The sequence below is a fragment of the Micromesistius poutassou genome (genome assembly GCF_964030765.1).
Source record: "Micromesistius poutassou genome assembly, chromosome: 20".
NCBI classification, from domain to species: domain Eukaryota; kingdom Metazoa; phylum Chordata; class Actinopteri; order Gadiformes; family Gadidae; genus Micromesistius; species Micromesistius poutassou.
This window is the reverse complement of record NC_140290.1, coordinates 13,244,756-13,261,644: the sequence shown is the minus strand read 5'-3', so window position 1 is coordinate 13,261,644 and position 16,889 is coordinate 13,244,756. Positions and strand designations below refer to the sequence as shown.

Genomic DNA, 16,889 nt, shown 5'->3' with positions numbered 1-16,889 from the left:
GGCTACAGCGATGGACCCCAGCTTACACTTTTCCATCTCCTGTATGTTGCAACAGAAATTGTGTTTAAAGAGGTTTCATTGCCGACACTGTTTTGGAAAATGCCTCATTCTATAGGTTGTCAAATGTGTTTTTGTTTGTGGAAATGTAACATTGAAACAAACGAGAACTCTTACCTGGCACAGATGGTATGATGGAAAAAGTTGAAAGGCAAAGTAAAGCAGTAGTAAACGCTCGATCAAGGACAAACGCTGACGATAGGGCAGTGGATGTGTGAACGGCAAGGAGTCGGCAAGCAACTGACCCCAGGATCCCTCAGAGCCAGTGACCTCACACCAAAGATTCTATACGCTCCCTCTATGCATTGTGACATCATAGAACCCAAAGAGTTAAGGTTTTGGACTTAGAATCTTCGGATTGGTTTGATTGACAGTATATTGTCAATCAAATAATATTAATATTTATAGTATGAGACTAAAAATTACCCAAAGTGGAGCCTGAGTTGACTCAGTTTACATGTTTTTGACCGTGGACCATAGTTCATAGTCCTCTGCTCTTCATGTGGAGCACAGTGACTTGAACATCACTGTCCAAATACAAAACGTTCATGTTTTCCACATACATTATGTTTTTATATACATTGTATGTTTTTATATGTATAAATTAAAGTTCCCTACACTTGATTTTCATTAGCATGAGTTTAATAACAGTGCCATAAAAATCACGACAAAGTGAGGAGAGGGTCTGTTACCAACATATTTTAGTCAGAGTCCCCCAATATGGGTCAGCCAGAAGCTAGTCGGTTTGAAAAGCAGGACCAGCTTCTGCTCAAGCAGTCCACCGTATGGCGGGTTCAGGTGTGTGGGGGCCCCCCCCTGGGGCCACAATGTACCGCCGGGCCACGGCTCCACAGGCCTTGGAAAGGAGCTGTGGAGCAAGTGCACCTCCTGCTGGGGAAGGTGGAAACTAACAACAAGAGCGCGAGTCTTCTTACCAAAACCGTGATGCTTTGATGGTCTGTTCGTAAACACGTGTGTGAGTTGGGGATATCTCACATTGAACAGCAGGGAGGAGTCGGCTCCTCTGTATACAATCTGCAACATAACTTATATCAATAAACAAATGTATATTCCTCCGGGCCCGGCGGTCATAACAGCTTACCATTACAAACGTAAAAGATTATGACCCATATCTCAATGTTGCCTCTTATGTAGAAAGATAGTCATGACATTAATATTACGAGTAGTTGATTCTCGAGGGCCGCTTCCACTGCATTTGAACTTGGACGGACTGCTATAAATAATTGTAATTATTTACAGAAGTAATAGTGTTTTACAGATTTTATTCATTGTAGTTAGACAATTCATTGTAGTTCTGAAAACAATTCAATTTGACATTAGAACAATGGTATAAAAAGGGTTTGTCTATTAATGTCACTGAGGTAATCAAACACATTTGGAAAGTAGTTTTTAATTTATCAGCAGACTTGAAAAAAAAAGTATATACTGCAAGAAACTGTTGAAATTCTTTGTTAGCGTGTAGGAACTCACAGCCGTTTCCAGTATAATCCAGTTTTAAAGAGGGGTTGTGATTGGATGATATAGTGGAGTGGAGCTTTCCGTTTTCAAGAGTATGTTTCTTCGTAGTCTTGGTAGTGTGTTCGTAGTGTGTTCTACGAAGACTACATTTTAAATGTGCTTTTACTATTTTACTGAATAAATGCTCTAAATTGTTTTACAATACCGATACCTGATCAAAGTTGTTATCAATCCCATAGAATGGAACCTATACAATATCATAGTTTAGCAAATTCATCTGCATAAATATCTGTTTTGAACACCACGACTAAAAACTTCCCTCCTCTCTTTTATTGTCAGAAAGCATTCAACTCAACTAAAATGTCTTGAAGTTCTCTTTGTGAGTTTGTAGGTGTTGGAGCAAACCCTCTCTGGACTCTGACTGTTTTCCACACACCACGCACACACATCCTGCGTCCTGCGCGTGTGTCTGCGCGTGCTTCAGCAGGGTCAAGACGCAGTAGAAGGCCTTCCCACACAGTTTACATCGATGAGGGCCTCTGGGGCTTTGGAAAGGGGAAAACCTCCCCGGCCTTCTCCACCTGAAGCCGGCGTGGGAACCGTTGGTTTTCCCGTGCTTCGCCCTCTTGGACCGCGGCGTCTTCAAACCCAACCAGGCTCCGCCCCCCTCCCTCTGGCCATCCATTGGGTCTTTGTAGTTGCCTAGGGAACAGTCGTCGTGGGGCTGCTGCTGCTGCTGCCAGGCGCCGGCTAGCTCCATCATCCCAGTGGATTCTCCTCCCAGGTGTGCGTCCACTTGGGGCATCATGGAGGACGTAGTGGCGAAGGCGCCTCTCTCCACGCTCTCCACCTCACTCTGGATGTTTCCAAAGCTGGGGGAGGATGAAGAGGAGGTCAGAGCGAGGCCCTGATGGAAGGCTTCAACGTGGGCGACCGTTGCCATGGCATTCTGCGGACCACGGGGCGGCCCTCCCGCCGCCGCCGCCGCCTCCTCCTCACAGCACCACTCGCTCCGCTCCTCTTCCTCCTTCTTGACCTGGAGCTTCTCCAGCTCCTCTTGGGGTTTTCTGCAGGGCCATTCAGGAGGCACTGGAGACGGCAGAGAGAGGAGGAGATGTGGTTACAAGCAGACCACATTTCCTGTAAATCATGTCAATAATATTTTTGATATATATTTTTTATTTTTTTCAAAGATTGACCTTAGTGTATTCTGTCTACATTCATCTTGATGTGTATACATAGAAAACATTCAGATTGCCATCCTTATCTTTAACCTCATCCTGTTGAATTTGAATGGTTATTTCTGCTGCCGTGACGCCTGCGTTCCCTCTTCAGGGATGAACCCAGGGTCACACAGGGTGGCGCACCGCGGTGGGCACCTGTAAACTCACGGCCCCCCTCCAGGCCGATCCACAGTGGCTCCTGCTCCTCCTTGATGTGGGGCAGCGTGGGGGGCTCCTCCTCGTCCTCCTCCTGGTCCAGGCTGTTGAACTCGGGCCAGAGCCACTCCTCCGGAGGACCGTCGTCCTCTCCAAACGTGGCGGAGGCCTGGAACGTTTCTACAGGACAGGGAGGAGGAAGAAGGTTCGTCCAAAGCGGCGTACGGTGGATTCAGTTGTAGCCGACCACTAGCCACTCCACTGAACATGTTTTATTATTCAAAAACAAAAGCTCAGCGACTCTGCACTTTAATCATGGGAGAGATCCTAGTTTTATGAATATTATGAAGTTTTATGAAGTTTTCTCATGAGATTCAGCTCAGAATAAAACGTGAGACGATAGTCTTTTGTCATTGCGGATCTTCTAACATTTTGGCTTCAACACACAATGCTGTTGAACATGAGATGTGAACACTGTCGTCTAACTGACTTAGTTATTAAAAGAACTTACCTGGATCTTGGCTTTGCTGCAATAACAGATGACCTGTCAGGAACAACAAAAATGCACATATAGATTCAAGAGTCAATAAACAGTAGTTAAGTTCCAGTGTCTTTGTGGGGTTTTAGTTTCCCCCCATTTCTGTTTTTCTCTCCCTGTGCTTTATTTTAGGACTACAAACATGGCTTTCTTGGAGTCCAGCTTGTTTGATTGGTGGAGGCTAACCAACGAGAGCCAAGCCGCCTGCGAAAAGGCCTCACCCTCTCTGATGCTCCATCAAGCTCGTGCATGATCACAAAGGCGCTCTTGTGTTCTTGGTGTTAGCGGTGCACTTTCTGTGGTTTATTGCCACGGTGGCCATCGGCCCTCGTAATTCTGATTCTGTGGTGCTACTAGCCATTGCCATACTTTGGCCTTATGTGTTAAAGGTTTGTTTAAGCTTTGGCCCTGTAGGAAGCTGGTAGGGTGAGTGGCCTTTCATTTGGTGCCCAATTGTTTCCTGTTTATGTTGAGCTAGGGAGCTAGGCTTACCCATTTTATCTCTTTGGAGCTATTAGACTATTTTGTTTTAAGGTACGTGTTATATTTATCATTTTGGCCCAGGCTCACCCTGATGATATATAGCTTCCTTGACCTTTATGGGTGCTTGATATATGTTTGTTGTTGCAATAAACCCTTTATTTACTTGTGAAATCCAGTGTCTGTACTATTTGAGTTGGCTTTATGTCCTATCCCCTAGACTTGAGGGTCCTAACTTGGTGTATACAATTCAGCAGCACTTTACATCACTTTTTTTAATCAAAACCACAGAAGATAAGTAAACGTAGTAACGTACCATGTTGTTTAGAGAGATGCATCTCAAAGTTGTTCTTTCGATAAATGGTCTTTCCACAATCTGGGCAGTGCCAGTGACTCCGGCCCTTAATCCTCTCCTTACAGGTACACGGTACAGTAAACCTTTCTAAATGATTCAAAAAAGAACAGTGTAATTTTACACAATTCTCCATTACAATATAGAAAGATGCGTTTAAAGAGACAATAATATAACAAATAGTTTTCGTATTGCTGTCAGCTGAAACCTACCAACGTCTTTATCAGTGTAATGAATGGCAAATAAATAATGCCTCTTGATCAGATGTATTTCACTGGCCTCTGTGGCCTTGCAGCAATACGGACAGTAGCCCACAGAAGCAAACTTCAGGAACTCTTCACGCGAGGTAAATGCACAAAGGGGCTCTGAAAGAAGACAAAATGTTCCAAGTTTGATTCATACAATTCTGATCAAATAGATCAATAACATTTAATTTTATACCAGCAATATATGAACTCATGGCTTTAGTCCAAAACAACAATGGATTAACAACTAGGTCTATAAAGTCATACTGCTGGGGCCTATGCTTTGATGTATGAGGGGAAAGAAGGAAAAGAACCGGGCCATATACCGTACCGCTGGATCGACTGGGGTTTCGGACTGGGAGAGGCTGGCACATGAATCCAGGTTCTGGTTGTTGTGTGTTGGTGGCAGCGGGCTGGAATGGAACTGGAAGGCAAGGGGAAAGGGATCAGTACCTTGTACTTTGCAGTACCTTGTACTGGGAACTTCTTACCTTGTCCACCTGTGAGTATCCTGCATTGTACGCTTATTATTTGTTTATTATCTGCTATTGACCTCTTTCAGGACGAGTCTCAAATAAAGTATATATATAATATGACAATTCTAAACTGAATCATACAGATCACTAATTTTGAGTGATCTGTGAATTTTGATCACTAATCATTATTTATTTACTAATTTCTCTGTTGAATCTCCAGAATAAGACAACTTTAACTGGAAAAAAAACAATGCTATCATTTGACACAATAATAACCCAATACAAACGGGGGCGTTTTGATGACACAATGTCCACAGTTTTCCCCAGATTGTAACATTCATGCTGCATTACGTCTCGGAGCGTGCCTAAATAGATAATATAGCGTAAACCTTTAAATAAAACATTTCCCTCGAGGAATACGGCAATAGTGTGGTTTATTACAAACCATTTTCAGGCAACTTTGGTCTCAAAACAATATCCAGAAGGTTGCGTTGACGGTCCGCCTCTCGCTTCAGATGCGACGCCTGGTCCTCATAGTCCGTAATCGTCTTCTCGATCACACCTAGGATCTCCACCGCGGCGGAGCGCAGTCGTTCGTTGACATAGACCCTGATCTCGTCTATTTTAGACATGTTTGAAGGATACATTTCTCCCCAACCTTCAACAAACGTTGAGGTTCACACAGAATATCTAGAATGCCAAACAAATGGTGTGTAAAAACAAGCAAACAAGAGAGGGTTTACCATGCCAGCTATGTCGCCACCTTCAGGACTGGAGGGGTAAGACCGTCGTGGGTTCATGACCCTTGGGAATAAGGTTGGTAGGCAGTGTGAGGCTCATTGCTTCGTATACTGTGTGTATATCTATACCTTTTTATGATTGTTAATGGTTTATTTAATGGTGATACCTTTAATGGGATTCCATTATTGTTTGGTATTTGTGGAAGATCGATACACTGTGATGTTCAGATGCACTGGAGTTTTAAATTGTATTGAAATTTTTAATAAATCTTAAACAATGTGATTTGAATGGTTTTATCCATTATACATTCACAAGCAATCAATTATTTATAATGAATGAACTCTCAAAATTACAGTAGCCATTAGTCAGTAGTCATATCACCATGTTTCACCATTTCTACCACCTCCACCACCATTATACAGAGATGAAGGAATCAAAAATAATTGGCCACTTGGCCTAAGAGATCATCAGGACAATATTTAGCTTTCAGAATGGCAGTTTATTCAACTATTGGCAATCAAATAAGGAACAAATCATCTCAAAGAACATGTAAGAATCAGACTGAATCAGACAGGCTATGCAGGGGTTTGGTAATTGAAGTTAAGACTGCACATGTGCTTTTGTGTCTCAGTATCGTCTAGCGTCCTTCTTTTCTCCTGAAGGGACGTCAGTGGACCCCTTCCAGCAGGTCATGCTCGAGACGTCACAGATGTAGCCATATTGACAGCAGTGAACCCCGTCATAACAACACTGGGCCTGCAACAACAAAATCAACAATGAGTCACTTTCAAAATAGGCCTTTCAATAGGCCTTTCAATTCATAACTTGATCCTTTCACAACAGGATAACTTGTGGTGTACTCCGTATGTATTAATAGCTACTATTTAACTACCGCTATATAGCCTAAGAGAGAGAGATGGTGATGGGTACCATGGGGTAAGGGCAGCAGCTCCAGCGGCCTGCAATGCTCTGACAGCAGGTGGTCCCGAATGGGCAGTAGAAGACCCCATCACAGCTTATCCCTTTCATGCCATCGGACCCTCCCCTGCCATCGGACTCTTCCATCGTGTTCTAATAAAACCAAGAGAAATAAATCAATATCAAATCACTCCAAACTGATGTTTCTCTGATGTTGTATTCTTTCCTCCTTGCTTCTTGCTTCTTTCATTCCGTCTTTCCTGATCGAGAAAAGACAGCCAGCCTACCTCTCTGAGCCTGATCCAGTCCCCTGTCTTAGTGGCCGGGTGTACAGGGGACCCTCTGGGGCTGAGAGGCTCCCCTAGGTCCTAATTGGCACAGTGAGTGTGGGGAAAAAGGAGTTCAGCAGCACGACAACAAAAACGAAATATACACCATAATGGTTGAAAGAAATGTGTGTATTGAAATATTTCATTTTTACTTTCAAATGTTTAAAGATGTTTTCATCAAGAAATCTAACTCTGTATTAAACAAAGCAATCGCACGAAAGTAATGGTTAAAAAACAATACTCACTCCCTACACAAGTGACAAAGGTTCACCCTGTTTTACAGTTCCTTCCTCACTTCAATTTGCCTATTATAAAGTCAATCATTTCCTAAATACACTAATAAATGAATTCATCAAACAAACGGTTCTATGTTGCTCCAATACCCCGGCACTTGATTGAGTCCGGTCGTGGAAATATCAATCAGAACTAACTATAATATACAAGTATACACAAATTATATTAATCGTGTTTATATGTTTGCTATTAACATTAAAAGGAATTGTTTACATTCTCCTTGGACCTGGAGATACCTCCCTTCCTCTTCCTGACATCCAGACATATGTACTTGCAGTTTAACTTGTCCTCCAATCCTGAACTCTCCACGATGATCACTCCCACTCACCTTTGTTACCTTTACTATAGGCCTACCCACAATGCAAAAGTTTCCGCATAATAATCTACACCCATTGTCTCATTGAATGTATTCTTGGCAACTTTTGCTGCCTGTATCTTCCCATGATCATGCTCTAATATTAAATAAAATATTTTGCTAGCCGACGTGTCCTTAAAAAAATAATAATTCTTCATCAGTTCCACTCACAGCGGAGACGGGGCAGCAGAGCCAGCCTCCGCCGTCTCCTCTGCAGCACTCCGTGCCCGAGGGGCAGGAGCCGTCGTCTTCCTCTCCGCAGTCGACCGGCCGACCCCCCGGCCCTTCAGCTCCTCCCTGACCCGGAACGTCACGCTGCCCCTGGAGGCGTGAGAGGGGAAGGGTAGAGAGGGAGCCGCCCGGTTGCCCAGGGAACACCTTCTGCCTCATGGGTACGCGGAGCAGTGGGTGGCCCTCCTTCGTACACGTCTGGCTGCCGGTGTGACAATCGTAGCCGTTTGGACAGCAGTGGGCCATGTCGGAGCAGCACACCGCCTGGGAGAGAGGGATGCAGGGATGGGAGGGGGGTAGTTGGTTATGTCCTAACTCGTACCTGCTTGTTAAAAGACACCCCGAACTGTTCACCATAAGGCGCTTTGGATTGAAATGTGTAACAGACACACAGACACACACCTGTGGGTAAGGGCAGCAGCCGTATGCATCGGCGGTCTGGCAGCAGGTGTCGTCATTTGCGCACAATGTAGTTCCATCCGGACAGAGGATGTAGCAGGAGACCTGCACACTCCAACCCACGGCCACGGCCACTAGGACCAACACACTGTAACGCCACATCTGGAGTGCAAGAACAGTTGGTCTGATTAAAAATGATGATCAGATATAGAGCTGTGTATTTGGTAAGCAGGTCAGGGATTGGGTGAGGGTTGGTCAATTGTGTACTGCTTAGGCTGTGGTGCTTTAAACAAGCACTTTCACATTGTTAACAAACCCTCACCACGCAAAATAAAGGAAAACTACTCACCCCCTCACTACCTTTATCTCTGTCATACATGTCTTTGTCTATTTGTCCCATTGTTGTGTGCAATAACTCATAATAATTCATGGTGCAATAATTCTGTGTATATCAAATAAATATAATTCAGTGTGTATATATATATATATTTTAAATGTTTAGAGGACTTTCCTATTTCCTATCACACCTTTTACCTGTCCTGTACCTGTGCAAATTGCATTACAATCATTTGAATCTTGAACAATTAAAAAAATGTGTGGTTGTCATTTACCTTTTCAGTCTGGCAGTTGTTGGATCTCTTCCTATCAGATGCACCACATCAAATTAATTCAGTTCACTCAGAATAGCAGATCTATTTATATGGCAACTAATAATGAGGAAGTAAGAAATAATGTCCCCCCCCCCGCCCATTTAAACCACCAATTATTTAGATTATGATGATTTGTCCCAAAAGACAAATGGGGCAAACATTTAAACAAAGTACACAAACAGTACTGAAGGCAATGGTAAGTCAGTTAGTTCGTTATGGAATGCCATTTAAGTCAATATTAAATAAATAAATATGCCTCACGTCGGCCTGTGGTATACACTGACATATAGGCAAACAGAAAGATAACCAATCTACTAAGTGCTAGTTACAATAACCACTAATAGACTAGACAGCTCTATCTAATAGACTGTTCTGGCATGGGTTAATTATAAAGGGACTTTTTAAAAGTATTTTAAGGAATAGAAAATCAAGCAGTAAATCACAACAATAAGGAACTACATCTTTTTGATTTTGGTTTCTTGGTTTCTTAACGGTTTTGCCACATTTTTTGTTGCTTCCTTGTTTTCCATCAGAATTGTCAGTTCTGTATTAAGGGTTTTGCAAACCAGTTGCTTCCCATCTGGTATGTATCATGTGCATTCATGATACATATTGTGCCTTTCACAACCGCATAACTTGTGTTGTTACTATGGGGTAAGGGCAGCAGCTCCAGTGGTCTGCAGTGCCCTGACAGAAGGAGGTCCCTGATGGGTAGTAGGAGACCCCATCACAGCGCATCCCTCCAATGCCATCGGACCCTTCCATCCTGTTCTAATAAAGCCAAGAACACGTTTCTTTGATGTTGTTTTCTTTCCTCCTTCCTTGCTTCTTTCATTCCGTTCTTCCTGTCTGATTGAGAAAAGACAGCCAGCCTACCTCTCTGAGCCTGATGATCCAGTCCCCTGTCTTAGTGGCCGGGTGTACAGGGGACCCTCTGGGGCTGAGAGGCTCCCCTAGGTCCTGCGTGGCACAGTGAGTGTGGGGAAAAGGGGTTCAGCAGCACAACAACAAAAAACTATATACACCATAATGGTTGAAAGAAATATGCGTATTGAATATTTCATTTTCACTTTCAAATGTTTAAAGATGTTTTCATCAAGAAATCTGTTGAAATCTGTATTAAACACAGCAATGGCACAAAAACAATAATTACTCCCTACACTAGTGACTAAAGTTCACCTGTTTTACAGTTCCTTCCTCACTTCAATTTACCTATTATAAAGTAAATCAATTCCTAAATACACTAATAAATCAAACAAAAAAGGTTCTCTGCTGCTTCCTTGTTCCCCATCAGAATAGTCAGTTCTGTATTAAGGGCTTTGCCAAAGTTCATTACTTCTCATCTGGTATGTATCATGTGCAATCATGATACATATTGAAACTACCTTCTGGATTAAAGGGGAAGAGAAAGTGATATTTTTTATATTTACTTGTAATCATGCCTGAACTGGACCATTTCACTTCTACTTCTCATTCAGGCTTATCCATTGAACTAATAATCGGCTCTGTAATGGAATTACATGTAGATTGATTAAACCCTTTAGGGGCACCACTGCAAGGCTGTTCACATCACTACAATTCCACTAGCATTTTTTAATTGAACTGCACTCTTGCTGGTAGGCATTTAGAAAGCTTTGACAAAATGATAATCTGGATTTATTTTAATAGTAAAACCCACTTTAGTGTCCAATTCTTGAAAAATCTTTTATTTTGTTCAGAAGCAAATGTGATGAAGGTATTTCCCCAGTTCCCGTGTGAATGTTGCAGCCAAGCAGAAAGCTGCAGTTGCATAGCGACACATTCAGGTGATTGTATAAAGACCACGTCATGCTGGAATAAAGTCTGAATAAATTAACTCTAGTCAGAGCTAAACAAGAATACTTTAATAATGAATTCTTCAATGTCAACACATTCATCAACATTCCTGCGTAAAGAGCATTTTCAAAATTATCCCTTGTATAAATCTTGACTAGACTGCTGAAAATGTCAATAAATCCAACTTCAATATGAGGCTGGCAAGACAAAAGAGGTCTTAAAATGCACATGCATGACACTGTCGCCACAGTAACACCGTACTTGCCTAGGGACTAAAGACAACACAGAGGTGTAGAGCTGCATTATTAACAGTGTGCCTGTGTGAGATGGAGCGCTTCGTTGATATCACTCCATGTTGACAGAACAAAAGCTCCCCGAAGAATGACACCACGGTTTTTACACACACACACACACACACACACACACACACACACACACACACACACACACACACACACACACACACACACACACACACACACACACACACACACACACACACACACTAAACAAGCGAAAAAAAACACACACACACGGTAAACGAGCGCACAGAAACACAGCCCTCGCTTAGCGGCTCAACCCTGGGTCCAAGAGCAAGATTGACAAGCCGGGGGGGAGAGAAGCGTGCATGGACTTCAAAGTTTATGTCACCCCGTCGTCCAAACCAATTAACTTTCATCTACAAAATGAAACAAAAAAACAAAATTAAATGGTACAAACAAGAGCAAAAAAGAGCCTTGGCTTGTCTCGTCAGATGACGCTCCCGGCTCCCCCACAGTGTCGTGTCCAGACTCGGGAACGGGGAAACCAGCGTCAGAAGTCTGTAGGCGTTCCTTCCACGGGGATAGCCACGGTCTGAGGGATGGGGCTTGTAGTGGAGGAGGAGGAGGAGAGGGGGCTTGTAGTGGAGGAGGAGGAGAGGGCGTCCGTAGTGAGTGCGGTCCCAGCGATGAGGCCCCGTGGGTCCTAGTCGTGCTCCGAGCCCGACGCCGTCCTCTTCTTGCTCTTCCTGCCGTGCTTCTTGTGCTTCTTCCGCCTCTTCTTCTTGGATTTCTGCACACGTGGAGTTTAAAATGAATAAACCGAGTTGTGATTGTGTTTGTGTTTGATGTACATCTCTTCTGGTGCGTGACTCAGGTAAAGACCAGTAGAAGTGTGCATACAGAGTCTTCACGGGTTCACAGGGGGGAAAGCTCTTGGGTGCTCAAACGACTAGTGGGGTATTGGATGAGCTGATCAACAGAATCTAATCATTGAATTACTAAAGACAGATGTTCAAATATAGAAAACTTGCATTATTGCATTATAGCTTCAGAAATGCACAAATATATACAATTATTCCAGTTTCAAATCAAAATATGTTGCAGTAGTTGCAGTAGAAGGCACATACTGTGATTCTGTCCTTCTCTTCACTGCTTCTCTTTTTCTTCTTGGCCTCAACCTGGGGGAGAGGCCACAAAACCACACCATGTTGCAAAAGCAGTGACGACCTTCACATAGTGTGTGTGTGTGTGTGTGTGTGTGTGTGTGTGTGTGTGTGTGTGTGTGTGTGTGTGTGTGTGTGTGTGTGTGTGTCTTGGTATCCAATATATATATAAAGAAGAACTATGAAGAAAATCACAAACTCCAGTATAGAGGACATCAGATTACTGCATGCCGTGTAAAAGCTTTAATAACCCTATGAGCTTGATCTAATTATTTAGAATAATTTAATTATCGTTATAAAAAACAAATTCATGGTCAAAAACACACCAGCATGTATAAAGAAGGAAACAAGAAAGCACACACTAAAGTTGTATTGAATGTGAAAATAAAAAACGTAAATGACATGAACTGCAAGTCTTGCACCTTTCGGGGATGAATCGCAAACCCAGGATTATCATCCTGCACACAAAATCTGAACACACAACTCATTGCACCTCCCACACAGGCGGTCTGGCCTCTTGATGTTGTAGGTGTATGCGTGGTATTGTTTCAGTATCGAGAAATTTGGGCAGGTATCATAGTCTAAATGATGGTATCTTGACAACACTGTGTTTGTGTGTGTGTACTTACAGCCTCTTCCCCTTCGGAGTCTACAGAGGACCCTGAGGAAGAGTCCTTGTGGATTCGCTCCGCCTTCCTCTTCCTGTGCCGGCTCTTCTCGTCCTGAGGAAGAGCACACAGGGTTCAAGGCACCCATGGAATCAATCGTATTACATGGTGTAGTGCGTTGATAATACTACTATTAAAAATGGCTTATTTCAAAATACACCCACCCAACCAGCCTAACACACATTCAGCCCAAGACACGTCGTGACTCGTGACACCAGCAAACACACAATGAAACCTGCCAGCCATCATGTGAAGACATGTTCGGCCTTCGGTTTACGGTCAGTTCATATTTACCTTCTCGTCACCTTCCTCCTTGATTTTCTTCTTCTTCTTCTTGGAAGGAAACATAGAAAGGCGTTTAAAGCCAGGATCAAAACACAAAAGGTACATGAACCTCCACATGCAGCGTGGCCCACGAGTCGCACACAAAATGTGACGTCGTGGGAGAGGAAAACAGCCGATGGGCTGGCGGTTCTCAGGACTTGAACGAACCTTGCTCTCCGCGTCGGACTCTGCGGCTGAGCCGTCCGAAGCTTTCCTGGCCGACGACTTCTTCTTTTTCCGCTTCTTCTTTACACTCTTTTTCTCACCCTGTGTAGACCCAACAGAACACACGTCAGCACAAACCGATCAAAAGGAATGGCACAAGTGGATCGTACATCAGAGTGCATCCAGGGACTGTCCCTTGGCGATACTCGTATTATCATATTACATATTGAGAGGACTCAAGTGAGTGGTGGTACTGTAAGCTGCTGAATCCATTAACACATACCATTAGGCTAATGAAACCACGTCTCGCATGATCAAACACAACAGTGTCTCCCAATAATGACAACAAACTCCTTGATTAAATACTAGAAGACTAGAACTAAAACACCTTTATACCCAAGTAAGAGCCAAAATTGGAATGCTCCCAGAATGGAGGCGGTCGTTGCTGGGACGTCACGGTGAACTAGTGTGTCCGATTGCACTTTTCAGAATGGATAGAATGACTGAACAAAACACTATGTACTTTTTGCCTTTAAGTCCAACGTACCTCATCATCAGATTCTGAGGAGGAACTGCTGGAGGAATCAGAACTCGATGAGGAGGAGGAGGAAGATGGAGAATGCTTGACCAAAGACAATCAAAGCAGAGCTCATTAGACTTGGGGTCGCCAACTCACAAAACAATACAACAACACACACAGAGCAACAGAGGACCGGAGGCACTATAGCATCAGTCACAACCCTGAACAGCTTTCCTCACCCTATTGGATTTCTTCTTCTCCTTCTTCTCCTTCTTTTTCTTCTAAAATAAAATGAGACAACAGGACAAAGATTAAAATGAGATCAGGGGGCACACTTCAGGAAAGAACAGTGGCAGTGTGTAAATATGAGTCTTAAAAATGAACAAGTGGATGTACCTCTTTCTTCTCCTTTTTCTCTTCCTTCTCCTTTTCCTTGTCCAATACTTTTTTCTCCTTTTCTTTGTCTGCTACAGTTATCTCCTTTTCTTTGACTACTATATTGAAGACCTGTCCTTTCACTGCGATATTCATCACCTTTGCTTTGCTTGCCAAACTTTTCTCCTTTGCTTTGTCCGCAATTCTTTTCTGCTTCTCCTGCTCTCTCTCTCGGTCGGCCAACAGTTTCTCTCGGTTCTTGGCCAGCTCCTTCTTCCAGCTCTGTGAAATCAGCGAATGAGGGGGAACAACTCAGTCAGATAAGGTCGGACACTGATGCAACCCCCACTCAACACCTGCTCACAGACCAACTGCAGTGGCTCCTCATTCAGAGATTTGGGTTGGCCAAACCTTTCAGCCCAGTCCGGTGTGAACGTTGTCTTAATCGGGGGACCAACCGGCAGGGTCCAAAATTCACTTTCAGAATTGTCTTTTGACTGGCCAGAGGAGGCATCCGCCATTGGCTGGTTGCAGGCGTTTATTTTGGACCATGCCCACCAGCCTTTGGTACAGGTTGGCTTACTAATCCATATAAAATGCACATCTAGTTGGGGGAATATTAAAGCACTACACTAAACATTAAATAACCTACTTCATTCATTTTGTCCTCAAAGTCTGCCAGGGCTCTGGAACCTTTCTTCTTCCTTTCCAGCTGCTCCTTCACCTCCTCCCTGAGAGGGGACACACACACACACATTAGGGGAACAGCTATATGAATCTGGGATCCAGCGGTCGTACAATGTCATAGCAGTACTTCTGGGGGGAGACGGAAAAGAGCCTGGGCAAGGGTAAGTGCCTGGGTTACATATTCTACTGAGGTGAAACTCATTGGTTCAAGTGGATGAAGAGTTCAGAAGGGGATTCAATAGGTGCAATTCTAAAGATGCCAGTTTACTAAGTGTTTGTTTCGTTAACCAGTAGTGGCCACTAGGCTTGGGAGGTATCACGGTATACCAGGATATTTAGAAATACAGAAAGCATGATATTAAATACCGTCAAAAATATAAACACACTTTTTTCCGGCATCTAATGAATACATATTTGATAGTGCCGATTTGTATTTTGGCAATGTTTGGAAGCAGACATCATCCCAACATCAAAACTGAAAGTGACATTTCAAGCAGCATACTTCTGTTGTGGTGGTGTATCAAACCAATCGCACATCTCAAGTTTGAAAGTATATAATTGTTTAAGTTAGACCGATATTGGATATTCAACAGATATTGACGCTCCGAATTACAGCGATGTGTCACAGGGAACTAAAGACGGATCACCAGTAGCAGTCCTGTGTCTAGCGATGTATATCTGCCCAGGAGGCGGTCGTGCAGCAGCACTGCTCTCTATAGAGCAATCGTTCGGTCAATATTTATGCACAAGAGGCAAATTACTAAGTACACTGTCCTAAACAACAGACTAATTATGATGCAATTAACCACCACAATAATGTAAGATGATCAGTTGTCGGTTCTCGTTTATAGAGCAATTGGCTGTGTCTATCTATCTATATCATATCTTGCACTAGGGCTGCAAATAATGATTATTTTCATTGTCGATTAGAGCGCTTCATTTATTCATTATTTGATTAAGAATTGCGTCTATCATGTCATAAAAATCACAAGTTACCAGAGTCAAAACTGAATCTGACAAGCAGCCAAGAAAAACAATTTCATATTTTGATTATCATAAACAAGTAACTGCATATTGTGTTATCCACGGTGCCTAGATTTGTGATTCATAAACGGCGTATAAACCTTTAATAGCATCAGACGTGGGACGGTTTCCATTGATGACATTGCCATTCATATATTAATAATAGTATAGCAATGGCAGTTCTTATTATACTTCAGCGATACGTCCTGTAACGAGCAGTGTCGGGACTGTAACGTGGCCCACCATGTCGGCCGAGGTCTGCTCAGGTAGTCCTGGATGCTGGGTCCTGAGCTCGTCGGTCCTCTTGACCGTGAAGCAGCGATGGGGTTGACGTATGCCTAGAGAGAAGCAGAACCGGTCAGCAACACTGGACAGCATCGATCAGGGAGCAGAAGCCACATATGCGGAAGACGTTTTTTGAATCTTGTGCGGCAGGTAAACAGGACAACACCGCATCCAGGTGCATTATTATTATTATTGGGCTGCTTGAGCCGATGACGTCACGAACGAGGCACGAGAGCAAGCCGCTATTGAAACAATAAACCACCCAATAGTTGAGTAATAAAGTATGAAACGGGCCAAGCCGTTTAACGAGGTGCATATCTCTGTTGACACGTTCAATTGTTAGCATCGCAATCGAGGCCTAGAGCGGTTGAATTAGCTAGCAGTGTAGCATTAGCTACAGCTATGCTATTGAACGGCACGACTGCTTTGTGGTTAGCTGACCTAGCTAGCACTGCGCTGGTTAGCCTACATGTAGCTCATACCGCTAGTTCGTTTTCATAACTAACGCTCTCGTTAGACAGGCGTGTGTTTGCCAAACGACTTACCACTCGGTTATCCCTCTTTCCCATGATCAACTATACAGAATAGGAAGAAAGCAATCATATAAATATCACATTGACGCCTTGCTCTCATTAGCAGCTTCGCTTTGCCTATCGCGATGTCTTCCGCTACTGTAAA

At 43.4% G+C, this 16,889-nt stretch overlaps 3 protein-coding genes across 6 annotated transcripts; all 3 read right to left on the bottom strand.

Annotated features, from left to right (window-relative positions):
- Positions 1-1,382: 1,382 nt before the first annotated feature.
- Positions 1,383-5,686, bottom strand: LOC311365121 (uncharacterized protein). Of its 2 annotated transcripts, none has more exons than XM_084484639.1 (7): positions 5,452-5,686; positions 4,862-4,954; positions 4,498-4,650; positions 4,250-4,375; positions 3,427-3,459; positions 2,916-3,095; positions 1,383-2,625 (listed from the first exon to the last, which is right to left on the bottom strand). In XM_084484639.1, the coding sequence occupies exons 1-7, from the start codon at positions 5,651-5,653 to the stop codon at positions 1,892-1,894; spliced, it is 1,521 nt and encodes a 506-aa protein (XP_084340765.1). In that variant the 5' UTR covers positions 5,654-5,686; the 3' UTR covers positions 1,383-1,891. The 2 variants fall into 2 exon arrangements, with proteins under 2 accessions (XP_084340765.1, XP_084340766.1); XM_084484640.1 differs by having other exon boundaries at positions 2,928-3,095.
- A 341-nt stretch (positions 5,687-6,027) lies between these two features.
- Positions 6,028-10,197, bottom strand: LOC311365081 (progranulin-like). Its single transcript, XM_084484599.1, has 8 exons — positions 10,103-10,197; positions 9,800-9,883; positions 8,885-8,915; positions 8,277-8,435; positions 7,815-8,138; positions 6,953-7,033; positions 6,678-6,818; positions 6,028-6,503 (listed from the first exon to the last, which is right to left on the bottom strand). The coding sequence occupies exons 4-8, from the start codon at positions 8,433-8,435 to the stop codon at positions 6,375-6,377; spliced, it is 834 nt and encodes a 277-aa protein (XP_084340725.1). The 5' UTR covers positions 8,885-8,915; positions 9,800-9,883; positions 10,103-10,197; the 3' UTR covers positions 6,028-6,374.
- A 433-nt stretch (positions 10,198-10,630) lies between these two features.
- On the bottom strand, positions 10,631-16,889 carry fam133b (family with sequence similarity 133 member B). 3 transcript variants are annotated; one of them, XM_084484477.1, is made up of 11 exons: positions 16,757-16,889; positions 16,170-16,264; positions 14,869-14,947; positions 14,238-14,498; positions 14,081-14,122; positions 13,869-13,943; positions 13,325-13,423; positions 13,127-13,165; positions 12,794-12,886; positions 12,129-12,179; positions 10,631-11,791 (listed from the first exon to the last, which is right to left on the bottom strand). In XM_084484477.1, exons 1-11 carry the CDS (start codon positions 16,778-16,780, stop codon positions 11,705-11,707), a joined length of 945 nt encoding a protein of 314 aa, XP_084340603.1. In that variant the 5' UTR covers positions 16,781-16,889; the 3' UTR covers positions 10,631-11,704. The 3 variants fall into 3 exon arrangements, with proteins under 3 accessions (XP_084340603.1, XP_084340604.1, XP_084340605.1); XM_084484478.1 differs by having other exon boundaries at positions 13,127-13,162; XM_084484479.1 differs by having other exon boundaries at positions 14,081-14,119.

What these genes read in the sequence shown, in the direction of transcription:
- LOC311365081 (XM_084484599.1), bottom strand. Translation starts at nt 8,435, where the DNA reads ATGTGGCGTTACAGTGTGTTGGTCCTAGTGGCCGTGGCCGTGGGTTGG. An exon ending in TCTGCTGCCCCGTCTCCGCT is followed by an intron (nt 7,034 to 7,814) that starts GTGAGTGGAACT and finishes TGTGCCAATTAG; the next exon opens with GACCTAGGGGAGCCTCTCAG. An exon ending in ACTGGATCAGGCTCAGAGAG is followed by an intron (nt 6,819 to 6,952) that starts GTAGGCTGGCTG and finishes TGGTTTTATTAG; the next exon opens with AACACGATGGAAGAGTCCGA.
- fam133b (XM_084484477.1), bottom strand. Translation starts at nt 16,780, where the DNA reads ATGGGAAAGAGGGATAACCGAGTG. An exon ending in AGAAGAAGAAATCCAATAGG is followed by an intron (nt 13,944 to 14,080) that starts GTGAGGAAAGCT and finishes TCTTTGGTCAAG; the next exon opens with CATTCTCCATCTTCCTCCTC. An exon ending in AGGAGGAAGGTGACGAGAAG is followed by an intron (nt 12,887 to 13,126) that starts GTAAATATGAAC and finishes GCTCTTCCTCAG; the next exon opens with GACGAGAAGAGCCGGCACAG.
- LOC311365121 (XM_084484639.1), bottom strand. Translation starts at nt 5,653, where the DNA reads ATGTATCCTTCAAACATGTCTAAAATAGACGAGATCAGGGTCTATGTC. An exon ending in GCATCTCTCTAAACAACATG is followed by an intron (nt 3,460 to 4,249) that starts GTACGTTACTAC and finishes TGTTCCTGACAG; the next exon opens with GTCATCTGTTATTGCAGCAA. An exon ending in GCAGCAAAGCCAAGATCCAG is followed by an intron (nt 3,096 to 3,426) that starts GTAAGTTCTTTT and finishes CCTGTCCTGTAG; the next exon opens with AAACGTTCCAGGCCTCCGCC.